Source organism: Carettochelys insculpta, chromosome 14 (genome assembly GCF_033958435.1).
Source record: "Carettochelys insculpta isolate YL-2023 chromosome 14, ASM3395843v1, whole genome shotgun sequence".
Taxonomy (NCBI): Eukaryota; Metazoa; Chordata; order Testudines; family Carettochelyidae; genus Carettochelys; species Carettochelys insculpta.
In genome coordinates, this window is record NC_134150.1 from 21,298,982 (window position 1) to 21,312,371 (window position 13,390).

The 13,390-nt window shown below is 40.2% G+C and overlaps 1 protein-coding gene across 2 annotated transcripts in view; it reads right to left on the reverse strand.

Annotated features, from left to right (window-relative positions):
- Nucleotides 1-1,298: 1,298 nt before the first annotated feature.
- LOC142020493 (uncharacterized protein F13E9.13, mitochondrial-like) overlaps nucleotides 1,299-13,390 on the reverse strand; it is a 42,387-nt gene continuing 30,295 nt past the window's right edge. Inside the window, exons 7-8 of one of the 2 annotated variants that reach the window (XM_075008342.1) lie at nucleotides 5,838-6,011; nucleotides 1,299-4,446 (exon numbers count right to left, since the gene is read on the reverse strand). In XM_075008342.1, coding sequence (XP_074864443.1) covers nucleotides 4,430-4,446; nucleotides 5,838-6,011 — 191 coding nt within the window. In that variant the 3' untranslated portion in view covers nucleotides 1,299-4,429. Of the gene's footprint in view, nucleotides 6,012-13,390 lie in introns of both variants that reach the window. The other variant, XM_075008341.1, reaches the window with a different exon arrangement.

Consider the following 13,390-nt stretch of genomic DNA (forward strand, 5'->3'; position numbering starts at 1 on the left):
CTGTAATCAGTGTCTTTAAAAGCTCTCGTTGCTGAACAGTCACTATCAATGTATTTATTACACTTTCCAATTGACTGCTTTAAAATGTTTCCAACACCAAACTGATTACACCTGGTGCTCTTTGTTGATGTGCTGGTCTTCCTAGTTACATAATTTTTTAAACAATAATTTATAAAGTTAGTGATAATTCCATTAGAAAACATGTGACACTAAGAACAACTTTATCTATTATGCAATCAGATATGGAAATATATGCAAGTCGCTCACTGCTTGAAACCTCCCCAAAACAAACGGGTGAAAAAACTCATCACTGATTTTAAAATACAAAAATCAGTATTTTTACTGAATTCTAAACACACTACTTGTTAATTTTATATAGCACATTCCTTTGTAACGGGACCAGTACTATATAATATGGGTCTCATAACTAAGGATTAAGGATTTAAATAAAGTGAATATCCTGGCTAACAATGTTAAAATATGCAGAATGTAAATGAATGAAAAAGATAAATTTACCATATGGCAGATACCATGCTTCCCAGGACTTCTGCACACAGCTTGTGTAGGTGGACTCTGCTTGGGGACTGGGGATGTATGAAAAGGGAAAAATATCATCCTTACGACATTATCTACCTGTTCCTGAGATGCTCTGTAGTTCCACAGGCAACAGACCAGACTATGCTGCCAAATTGCAGGAGGAATACAAGTTACTCCAGCCACAGAAATTTGTAATGCATCACTTCCAAAGAACTGAAAATTTCCCAAGGTATTGGGGCGTCTGTGTACATCCAGCAGTAAAGGAATGCCATGAACACGTGGTTCTGAAGCATCTGCACTTTCCACAGGACATGGTAAGTCACAGGACTCAGCCTTTGGTGGAACCATGGGACATATACGTGAGTCCAGGGTGAAGGAATCATCGAAGAAGGCTTGTTTTTGGCATTACCTTTACCTTTACAAAACAAGACTTCTGGGCAGGGTAGGGTGGGGTGATGTTTTGGCTCTACAATGAGTATGTTGCTTTTGTCTGGAGCTGGGTGGGGACTTCACCAGCTTACAAAGGTTTTACACTTATCCTTTGACATACACAACATAATGTACCCTACCATCAATGGAAGCAAAAACACAGATGTCAATGGGAAAGAAAGAGATCTCAAAAGGGCAGACTTCACCCTGAGTCCCAAAGAATGAGAACACAATTTATACATTCATGACACTTCAGATACTGGGTTTTATCCCCTTTAAAGCCAAACTGTGAAAAATGATGAAAGTGTAAAATATTTCAAAATATAGTCAGAAATTGCCACGTTTATTTATATTTGACTGTTTTCACATGGATTTAGTACATTTTAACCCAATCCAATGAATCTTCAAAATACAATATAGACATGTATAAGCATGGTATCTTGCAAAATTTCTTCTCTTTAATTTATGGTTCTCAAATAAAAATACCTCTCTGAAATGTATCCACGTAGAACAGGTCTGACTCTACATCAGTCTCACTAAAACACCACACACAAGATTTTCATATCACGAACCCAAAGAACAAAAAGATTTTTTAATGTTTTAGCACTTCTATCATTACCTGATTTTACATAAGCACATATAATGGCTTCTAGACCTTTTCTTTTGGGCTCAGGAAAATAAATTTTTGTGTGATAATTTATTAGCTTTAAGAGATGGTTGAACCTATCCAATATTGGTCTCTAAGATGATGAATTCTTTGTGAAAAATGAAAATCTGTGTTGACCCTTCAGTACTACAAGAAAGGCTTCTGTGATAATTACCCTTGTGTGTACTACGAAGGATCTTGGCAGTCTGCAGCATCACTAATATTAATCCTCAGACGTGCAGAGCTGTATTAACTGGTCTGAAAACAGCATTGAAACTTCATTTCCAATATTTTTTATTTAAAATATTTTATCAAATTTTTAAAAAATGTCAGTGAGTTCCATTTAAATATTTACACTTTCTTCATTAAGTACTGCCAGTGAATCCATTTCCCAATTTTTTTTTTTTTTAATTTCTTGGTGGTACTCAAGCCAGCCTGATGCTATAAAGGGCAGTAGACAGTACCGCCTGCAACTAGCGGAAGCCTCAGGAAGTACCAATGACTTCAGAAACATGAGTTCCTGGAGAAGGCAATGGGAACTTCCATTGGTGGAAATGGCACTGAGATGGAGAAGAGCTATCGAAATCACAACTTACGCAACGGCAACCAGAAACCAGAGGGAAGGCAACAGGAAACCATCCCGTGTTGCTCCCATGAGACCAATCATGACTGAAGATGAGCAACGTGATCTATGCGTGACACTGGATAATGAGATAAATGCCACACCAAAAGGCTCATCAAATTATCGTGGAGAGGAGGTTCCAGCCAGTAAGAGGACCCGCTGTAGTTATGATGGCGCTGTACCAAATCCTTTGGTAAGTACGGCACCTGATGTTTGCACCAAGGAAAAGAATGATTTGGACCTCTGTAAAAGCTTCACAGAATGGGAACATGGATTATGAAGCATATATGTGAAGGGAACTTTGTCACTGTGATTAAAGAGGCATGACAGATATATAAGGAACTTGAGCTGTGATGGAACGGCAGAGGTCATTTCATGATGATGGATGGATATGTGGTGTACACTCAGGTTCCAAGAAAGTGAGAGAAAAGGGGTTACCTTTATTTTATCCAAAGAGACATCAAAGTGTGTGCTTGGTTATAATCCAATCAGGGGTACAATCGTTACAATTTGCCTTTGAGAAAGTCAGTTAAAATACTGATCACACAGGTTGGCTGTTTGTGGGATTCCAGCTCGGGTGGGTGGGGGGATGAGAAGTTGGGACAAAGTGTGACTCAGGCAATTCACATGCTCCAAATGTGCTGGGAGGAAGGAGAAAGGAAGTGCAGGGCTCTGGCCCCCAGTGCAGGACAAGCATGCATGGAAGAGGGAGAGCTGTAGGGCCGCAGGTGGAACCCGCAGTGGGCTGTGGGCTACTGAGGCCCACTGAGATGAAGAAGGGATGCTCTTGAGGCCCATCCTCTATTGATGGTTGTGCACCATTGATCTAAACTATTTACAAGAAAAAACAGCTGAAAGCTCTAGGGACACAAGGCACCTGCGGAACAGAGAGCCACATTTCCAACAGCTGTCACTGGTGGTAAGAAGGAACTGAGGGTTGATCAGGTCAGATATAAGATGTTGCACTGGCGCTGCTCAGGGCGGGCAGGGGAGGAGGGTGCTCCAAAGCTGACCCAATGAATAGCAGCTAAGAGAAAACTTTCCAGCAGCTATGCGCGCAGCCAGTTGGAATATGCATGAGCAAGCACTCAAAGAAATATCATGCTTGAAGCTGCCAAAGCACACATTCCAAAAAAAGCGTCACAGACGTAACTGGGCTGCTGAAAAGACTAAGCAGAGTGAGAGTGGCTTGGCGATTGGACAATGCAGCAGAGAACATTAGGAACTGAGCAGACACATTGAAAGCCAGACTAGAGGAGACCAGAGAAAATTCTGAAGAGCAGAATGTGAGGAACTCATGAATTAAAAGAGTAGTATAACAAAAGATACATTCACAGTGGTCAGACATTTTAGTAAGAATTTTTCCCCCTTTCTCCCCAAACATAATAAAAGATCATGACAGCAGAGTTCTTACTGAAGGTCGTGATTTCAAACAGAGAGATTACTCTGCCAACCTCTATGCCTCATCAGAGCCACTTACAATACAGGATGGAAAAAAAAAAAAGAGAGAGAGAACAGAGCCAGAGCCATCAATCCTGCAAGAAGAAGTCGTGCATGCTTTTATGAAAATGAAGCCTGGGAAAGCACCAGGCTAGATAATGTGCCAGCAGAATTGCTAAAAGTGATTGGTGATGGCAGTATTGATCTCATGTGGAAAATTTGCAACAGTGCATGAATGAGTAGAAATTGACTGGATGATTGGACAAAGGGAATTTTTCTGCTCTTACCAAACAAGGGAAATAAAATAGAGTGCAGTAACTATCATACCAGCTCCCTGATACTGCATGCAAGTGTTCCTCTTTATAATTCAGTATTGCACAAAGCAAATGACAGAAGCAGAACTATCACCACCACAAGTTGATTTCAGAGAGGAATGGGGCACATATAATCAAATTGTGAACCTCCAGCAATCCAGTGAGTAGACATTTCTAAAGTATTTGATATCATCCATCATGACCATCTCTGGAGGATACTGGCAGATATGGGGATTCCAAAGCATCTAACTAAATTCATCATGTCTCCACCATCAACAGACCATGGTGCAAACAGCAGAGGGTTTTCCATTGCCACACAGGAGACAAGGTAGCATTCTGTCCCAAGCCCTGAATATTCTGATAAAGTAGAAGGAACTAAGATCTACACTGCACACCATTTCCTGAAATCAGACATACTTTTTTGGCAACCATCCATAGACTTCAACAAATGCTGGAACCTGTAAAAAACAGTGAAAGAGAAATATGGACTACTTGAAAGGGCAAAAATGAAAAAGCATATATGTTAACAAGAATAACAACATCAGGATGCCAGTGGATGTCCAGATTAATGGTCAACTATAGCGGAAGTAGATTAATTTAATTATCTGCAATCATACATAGCCAACCAAGCAGGCTATTCTAAAGAAATCAGAAGAAGACAAGAGATGGGTTAATCAGCCAGGGTCTCCCTTATAAAAGCATGCAAAAAACAGGACTCTTGAAACATACCAAGAGTCATCTGGTGAAAAATTCAATTTTTTCCATTCAGCTTATGGATGTGAATCTCAGTGAACTAATGTGCATGACAAGAAGAAAACTGAAGCCTTTGAAATGTGGTGTGGCATAGACTCATCTCTCTTGCTAGAGAGCAAGACAACTGCTTATGTTCAAAATATTATTGAAGAAAAGAGGACTCTCTGCTCTAAGAAATCACCAGGCACAAACTTATGCAGATTGGTCACCTCAGCCACGGAGATTGAAATCACCTCAAAAAATTTATCAAGGAAGGAGTTCAAGATGGGTCTTCACAGTGAAAGACCATCCAGGAGCTAAACAGATGGGATGCTGTGCCACATATAACTGGCAGGTGTAGATGCTGAGGATCCTAAGTTAGTGATGGATCCCAGCTTTCAAAAACTGCTTCGTCACCAGTATTCAGACATGCATAAAAAGATTTTACTTCCTTATTTTAATGTATTTTTTACAAATAGAGTTTGAATGGAAAAAAGATCTCATGCTTTTATAGTACGTTTATTAGATGAAACTGTTTGACAAACAATCATTATGCCCTACAGCACACCTCTGTAAGGAAAGTATTTATTCTCCTCATTTTAAATATGGAGAAATGGAGGCACATAGTGGGGTAACTGACCAGCCCAATTTACAATACTGGTGGCTGCAATCTTAGGTTACCCTATTGTACTTCACATGTAAAACAACACTCAATCAATACTGTGATCAAAATGCATGTACTAGGGATTTTGAAGTTGCACAAATTTTTTATTAAAAAGAATATATTCCTGAAAACTTATAGGAGAGAATTTTGTACTGGTATATGGAACAGAGAGCTGAAGAAATGCGCTTTCTACAAATAAAACTGAGAACATCCATTTTCTTTAAAATGATACCAGATTTATCGGCTAGCCATGGAGAAGTTTTTTTCCCCTCATTTAATATTATAGTCACCAATTCCAATTCCCATGCAACTGCCATGAATGCCAACAGAGGTTACCTGTGTATGGTATGTCACATTCGATGTTTATGGTAACCCTACAGAAGTTGTACCATGGCAAAGTTTTATTCTACACAAACACAATACTATGTTAACAAATTCATTCTCTCAGTTTACCCATGTGATCCATAAATTTATTTACTCGGTCAGGATCAACACTATTTGCCCAGTACCCTTCTTTCTTGAAATATGAGCCAATTATTAAAGCATTTGCATCCATGTAGTTCCTTGCATTCTCCAGCGTCACTCCAGACCCAATCAGCACTGGAATCTTCACAGCATGTTCAACTTCTAAGATGAAGAAAGCCACATATGAAAATTAAACAGTATTCTCCTTCCACCCATCCTTAAAATTATGGGCACACAAAATTGACTGGCTACAACATATCCAATTTCTAACTGATACTTTGCTAAAAAATTATACTGATTTTTAGAAACACATGGTCTCGGTTTCCCTAATAAAGCATTTCATGGCTCCTCTGTAGAAACCCCTTGTAACCTCAGAAAAACTGCTAACAGAAGAACAGCTCTGTGTAAGCTTTCGAGCTTCTCTCTTTCTCCCCAACGGAGAATAAATAAAAACTAGTATTGCTCCCACCTCGTCTCTCCAATTTTCTGGAACCAACAACACTGCATACTAACAAAATGCTCTTGTTTTGTATAGTGCTATTCAAGCAAAAGAAACTGAGAGGTAGGGGTCACATGAGACCACCGTTGGCTGTGCATCAGAGGGCAGTTTCAGAGCTGAGGAAGAAGCAAAGCCTGGAACGGAAACAATTAATCACCACTCTTGTGACCTCCACTCCATATGGGGCAAAGACTATTCGGCAGTGAATCCACTGGCCTCTCTCCCACTTTTTTACTAGGTCTTTTTTCTTCTGGCCCCACAAAGCATGCTACACAAAGATGCCCAAGAAGCCTCTCTGCTGAATTGAGCTTTGAAGGAGATCCCTCACACAGCAGAAGCCTAATGATTCTTCTGCATCATGGATTCCATCATTACTAATATTACAGCAGCACCCAGTACTCAGATGAGATCAGAGCCTCATTTTGCTAAGTGCTGTACAGCCACATAGAAAGAGGCAGTCATTATTATTTATATTGTAGTAGCATCTAAAATAGAACCTAGATCACTCAAGTCCCACCCCAGTGTCTTAGGGAGAGACTCTATTTTGATAGGAGTTACTTCAATATCAAAATAAGGATTTTTAACTGTTGTTAATTTCTCTACCATCCCAAAAAATTAAAAGAAAACAAATCTTTCTATAAAGTGAATAAAGCGTAGCAGCAAAAAGGATAAGACATTGTTTCCATTTATTATGTTATTAAGGGGTTTTTGGAGGGGTGGCTGTGATTATTAAATGACAGAACTATACAACAGAGCTGGGCTCATTCCAATTCTTTAGTTATCAATTTAAATCCCAATAATAGTAGTTGGAACAATGGATATTTCTACCAGGTCTCTTTCCTGAATTTATGCTCTGATGACGACAAGACAAAGATCTTCAGGGAAGAGGCAGCAAAGCAATCTTATTCTCCCTGGGAAAAAATGAACAAGCTCTCCAGCTGATCTTGTAATTTAGGGGAAGGGAGCTAGAGAAGTAAACAGTGTTCATCAGGACTATCTGATCAACTTGTTTGCAGGCCAAAGGCATTACTAGTAAAGACTGCTTTTCTTATAAAAAGGCAATGGGACATAAGGTAGCAGATTATTTTATCTGGAAGTAACATGTCACTTAACAAGTTGAGCCGTCACCAGGTTGCACATGGTGAAATTCACCTCTGGGCAAAAAATAAGGCTTATGCAACACTGAAGTCCCCCTGCAGCCCTTGTACAGACCCTTTGCACAAGGGTAAATTTCCCGCAGATTTAGTCAGATTTAGATTTACTGAGATGTAAGCATTCTGAGTTGTTAGATTTTTTTTTCTTTTTTCTTTTTTCTGTTGATACAACAGAAATTGATACAAGGCCCAGAGAAAGTAATTTGCTGTTCAGATCACAAATTTATCATTATGCTCAAATTACTTTACAGAGAAAGAACAGACAATTAACAGTCATCTCTGAAAGACACAAGTTAGTATCTAGCTATTAAAAATCAAGGCCCAATTCTATCAGCATTAACTTCAAATTGAGTCTCAGAAAAGTGACAGTGTCTTGCAGGATTGGATGCTCTACTTGCTTTCTCAGAGGAAATGGTGTACAGTGCAGTGGTTCCCAACCTGGGATCCGCGAAGGGATTGCACTGGGTCCGTGACAAAAAAAAAAAAAAAGATACATAAAAATGATCATAGAACGTAAGTCTAAAATAAATTCCAACACTACAGTTAATAATTATTTTTAGTTTAAATATCTTTCAATAATATTAACCGCTGAAAATTTATGTTGTGGTTTCGTTTTTTATTTAATGAAGCACATTGCAGCTAGAATTGGCTTTGACAGGGTTCTGCAAACAGTTAAGGGATGTGACTGGGGGTCTACACTAGTGAAAAGGCTGGGAACCACTGGTGTAGAGCATTATTTTTGACCTTGACAGGCATATAAAAATTGCTTTACTTGGTGATAGAGAGCTGGCATAGGTGGTTAATATAAGACAATTAGGAATATTAATAGGAAATGGCAACTGAAGCAGATGGCATCAAAGATGAGAACGAAGAAGTACTCATGAATAGGGAGAAGATTGTGCAGTGATGGACGAGATATTGCACTGATCTATACAAAGCACAGTTGGACCAGAGTGTCTCAGAGAGACTGACTGAAGAATTGAAAGAGATATATCCCCCAAGCATCGAGAACGAGACCAATATTTCAAAGGAGGATGTAGAAAAACTAGTGAAACGACTAAACAACAACAAGAGCCCTGGAAATGATAAGATCACGGGAGAGATGATCAAATATGGCGGAGAAAGCATGATTCAGGAAATACACCTACTATGTAATATAGCATGGAAAGAAGGGAAGGCACCTAAGGAATGGGCAAGATCTGTGCTAGTGACAATACTCAAGAAAGGAAGTACGCTGGAGTACAAGAACTACAGAACGATTGCCCTAAGGAGTCATCCAGGTAAGGTGCTGATGATGATACTGACTGAGAGATTAAGATCACAGATAGCAGAACATATAGCAGATGAGCAAGCAGGGTTCAGAAAAGACAGAAGTAACATACAGCAGATATTGGCACTAAGACTGATAGTGGAGAAAGCTCGATGAAAGAACAAAAACGTATATACTTGCTTCGTCGATTTTCAAAAGGCATTTGACAGCATAGATCAGAAAGTGACTGGGGGGGATGTTGGAGTCATACAGACTGAACAGCAGATTAATACGGTGATTGAAAGATATCAGTGATAATGCACAGGCAGCGGAGAGAACATGCGGGGAGTTGGGAAGTTGGTTTAAAACAAGTAGAGGTACAAGACAAGGAGATCCAATATCGCCAAGTACCTTCATCGCACATCGGGAGAAAGCAATGGCCAAGATCAAGGAAGTGGTAGAAGGGATATCTGTGCATGGGAAAAGAATTAACTTGAGGTTCACAGATGATATACTTATTGAGGAAGATGAGGAGAAGGTAGCGAAAACGGTGCGGGTGTTAAACGAAGAAGGAAAGCGGTATGGACTGATTATGAACATTGATAAAACAAAAAATGGTATTTGGAGATAAGAAAATAGGAAAGAAGATCAGCGTGGATGGTATTGAACTAGAAAATGTGGAGAAGTTCACATATCTGAGGAGCAACATAACGTATGATCTAGACTGTAAGAAGGAAACAGTGACTAGAATGGCGAAAGCAAGAGTGAGTTGGAAGGCGATAGATAAGATCTGGAAAAGCAAAGCAATTAGCTTAAGAAGGAAGATGGGCATCTTGAAAACGTGTATTCAGCAGCATGTTGTACAGATGTGAGACATGGGTGATAATGAAAGATTCGAAAAGAACATTGGCGTTCGAAAGGAGTTGTTATAGAAAGATTCTGAGAATAGGATGGATGTAGAAGGTCACCAATAAGGAACTATATAGGAAGATACAGCCGAAAGAGAACCTGCTGCAGAAGGTTATAAAATGGAAGCTACAAACTATTTGGACATATTTGCAGAATGAACGACAAACAAAAAATCAAGACCCTAGTATTTGGCATAACAGATGGTTCGAGTAGGAGAGGCAGACCTCACAGAGAATGGATAGATGATGTAGTAGATTGGTGCAGAGCTAGTCTACAGAAACTAAGCCACTCTGCCCTGGATAGGGAAAGATGGAAGGAAATAGTGAGAGGCATCAGACACCAACGGGCGCTGAGCCCATGGGTGATGATGATAGGTGGTTAAACCAGCAGGGTGCTAACTGAAAGGATACACAAGTAAAATAACAAAAAATACTCTGCAAGAAAATGTTATTTACTTAAAAGTTTCATAAGTGCAACTTGATAATGATGCCACAGGAATAACTATTTACTGCCTTTCTGCTTCACCCAGAGAAGAACTACCTACACAAATGCTGCTGAAGCTTGTCCCAGGTCAGATGTGCTAGCATTCTTCCATCTAAGGCAAGCACCATTTGTCACATAATTTAAATAGAAGAACAAGCCCATCACCCAGTAGAACACAATTTTAAGCAAAGACTTGCCCTAAATTAGGCACATCAAATAAGTCTGCATTTGTTTTTATGAAAAGTGCATGACACACTGTACACACTATGGGTGCATCTACACCAGCCGGCTACTTCAAAGTAGCCAGCACAATGTTGAAATAGCACGTATCGCGTCTACACGCGCCGTGTGCTATTTTGACGTTAGGCAGCTAAACGTCGAAATCGCTATTCCCATCCCATCCGTTCAACGTCAAAGTAGGGCGTGTGTAGACGATCCGCGTACTGCTACTTCAAAATAGCAGGGTCTTCCATGGCAGCCATCAACTGTGGGGTTGAGAGATGCTCTGTCCAGCCCCTTCGGGGCTCTATGGTCACCCCGTGCAGCAGCCCTTAGCCCAGGGCTTCTGGCTGCTGCTGCTGCTGCTGCAGCTGGGGATCCATGCTGCATGCATGGGGTCTCCAACCAGTTGTTGGCTCTGCGGATCTCGTGCTGTGCAGGCTGAGTGTGTCTGGGAGGGGCCCTTTAAGGGAACAGCTTGGGGCTTTGCTGGCCCCTTATTTCGACAGGGAGCACTTGTGCGCGTGGACGCTCTGCATTTCCTTCCGGGGCGGCTCCTTTCGACGTTCTCTGTCGCTACTACGATGTTGAATGTCGATGGCACCAGCCCTGGAGGATGCATAGACGATACACGTCAAAGTAGCCTATTTCGATGTTCTTACTTCGAAATAGGCTACTTCGACGTAGTGTGCTAGTGTAGACGTAGCCTATATGATTATATTATGTCAAATAAATAAACTGATCATGCAGGAAGAGCAGAATATCTAAGCCAGTGACGCACAACCTGCAATCTGTGGGCTGCACAGAGCTCTTCCTGGTAAGCTGCAGGCAGGCCACCAGGCAGGTTGTTTACCTTGCATCCACCAGCGATTCCACGGGCCATGGTTCCCCTTTCTGAGCCAATGGGAGCTGAGATTGGCCATACCTGTTGAACAGCCTAACAATGGCTTACAATGATGAGCCATGTGCGGCTCACAGGCTGCCTGCCACTGATCTAAGCTGGGGCCTGAGAGAAACCCTAAGAAGCAAAGGCTAAGGTAATGAAAACTGACAGGAGCTACCCCAAAGGCATCCTTAAATAACAAAGGATTCAAGCGTCCTGAGGCAGTGTGTGTGAAGTGGACCTCCTGATATAAATCTGTCCATTCCTGTGCAGCAGCTGGAGCTAGCCAGAGTGTGCCAGGACAGGAAACACCTCACTGTTCTGACTGCCTAATGTGGCATTATATTTGGTTACCAAATTGACTTTAGTATAAAAAGTCATTCAAATTATTTTAAACAGATACTTTCATATACAAAGACATAAAGTTGGTCCATTTCAAATAGTTTATGTTTTGGTGTTTTTAAATAAGTCTCTCGCTACACTACTGCACAAAATCAAACTTTTTAAATAGGCAACAGAATTTTACAGGAATCAGTGGAGTATATTTTTGCATATAAAATTGTCTCAACTTAAAACCTTGTTTATAAGCTAACTTCTCAAGCTACCGTACTTTTTCAGATAGACGAAAAAAAGTGGCTAGTTCTGTGATGATGAATTCTATGTCACAAGACTTCAAAGTTTTATACAATTACACTTAGACTCTGCTTCCATGACAATAACTAGAGGGCACTATGCTCTTTCTTTTCACAGTATAGCTGCATACATGACAGACGAAACAATGTTAAGCTGCAAAGCCTAATGCAAATTTATGAATTATATGCACAAGCTGCATGAAAAATAGGTCAAAACCTCATAGGTTTAAAACAACAGTGTAAAACTATGCAATGCATCAACAGTTTTTTCATTTGCAACAATCATGGTATCATACATACCACTGTGTTTATGGTACATGCAGCACCGTAACACATTTTTGTTATTTTAATTTAGAGTGTTTTTATCATAGTGCTTAGTGCTTGTAAAAGGTGCAGATTAGATACAGAAGTCCTGTCTTTATTTACAGAACAGGTACAACATGGGTAGCAGCAATATGCCTCCACCCCAACCTAAACAAACCACGCATGTGCAGAAGGCTAAATTGGTTTCCATGTCCCTACTGCAAACAAATGCAAGAAAGGTGCAAATCATTACCAACTATGCTCATGGTTTTTGGGATATGGGCAAGTGTCCAGTGGTTACTGGACTGTGACCGATAACTCATTTCTCATAGTTCATCAAACAGTCATCAGAGAGTAAAAAGGTTTTAGGCTCTTCCAAACTGGGCGGGATATGAACCGGCGATCTAAAACTGAAAACATCTCTCCTCCAAAAGCAAACTTTGAGCTACTTGGACTTGGACCAATCTAAAGAAGTAACAAATCATAGAAGATTTTATCCTATAATTTTGCCTCGATAAAAGATGAAGTCTCAAATAGCAATGTAGTACACTATTTGAGAAGAAATTAAGTGCAACATAAATTGCTCAGCATTCTAATGCCTGCTTCTCAATGGCCTGGAAGTGACAGTGCAATAGCAGAAGGGACTTTGGATTCCTTATTTCCAAGACAATGCTGCTTAGGTACTTCGTAGAACTGAAGTAGCTGGGTATGGTCACTATATGGAGGCCAATAATCTCTAACTGTGAAAGCAGTGTGCACCAGCTACTGTGCAGAATGGACTGGTATCTGCCTCAGAGAAACCTGCTTGCTTGCACCCATAAACAGGTAAAGTCACATCTTTGTAGTCATCTATACCAGATTTACAGAGGTTAATACATGAGAGAGATTCCCCAGCATATAATGTGGAAGAGCCTTTGGGCATGGCAAAGCATCACAACTGAGAATCTTGAATTAAGCTATCTACACAAACTAAAAATAAAATTCTAGCCTCTCTACATAGTTTCCTTGTTTGACAGAAACACTTCTTTCCTACCTCAAATTCAATTCAATATAGCAGAGACAAAGGCACTAGCATTTCTGCATTGTTGCATAACAAAGCTGAAAAAAGGACAGAGCAAAATCTCAAGTCCCTTTTCAGTTCAAGTGATCAGATCAAAGTATAAGTTGGCATTAATTGCTTTAAATTATACATTTTGTACCATGATGAAAG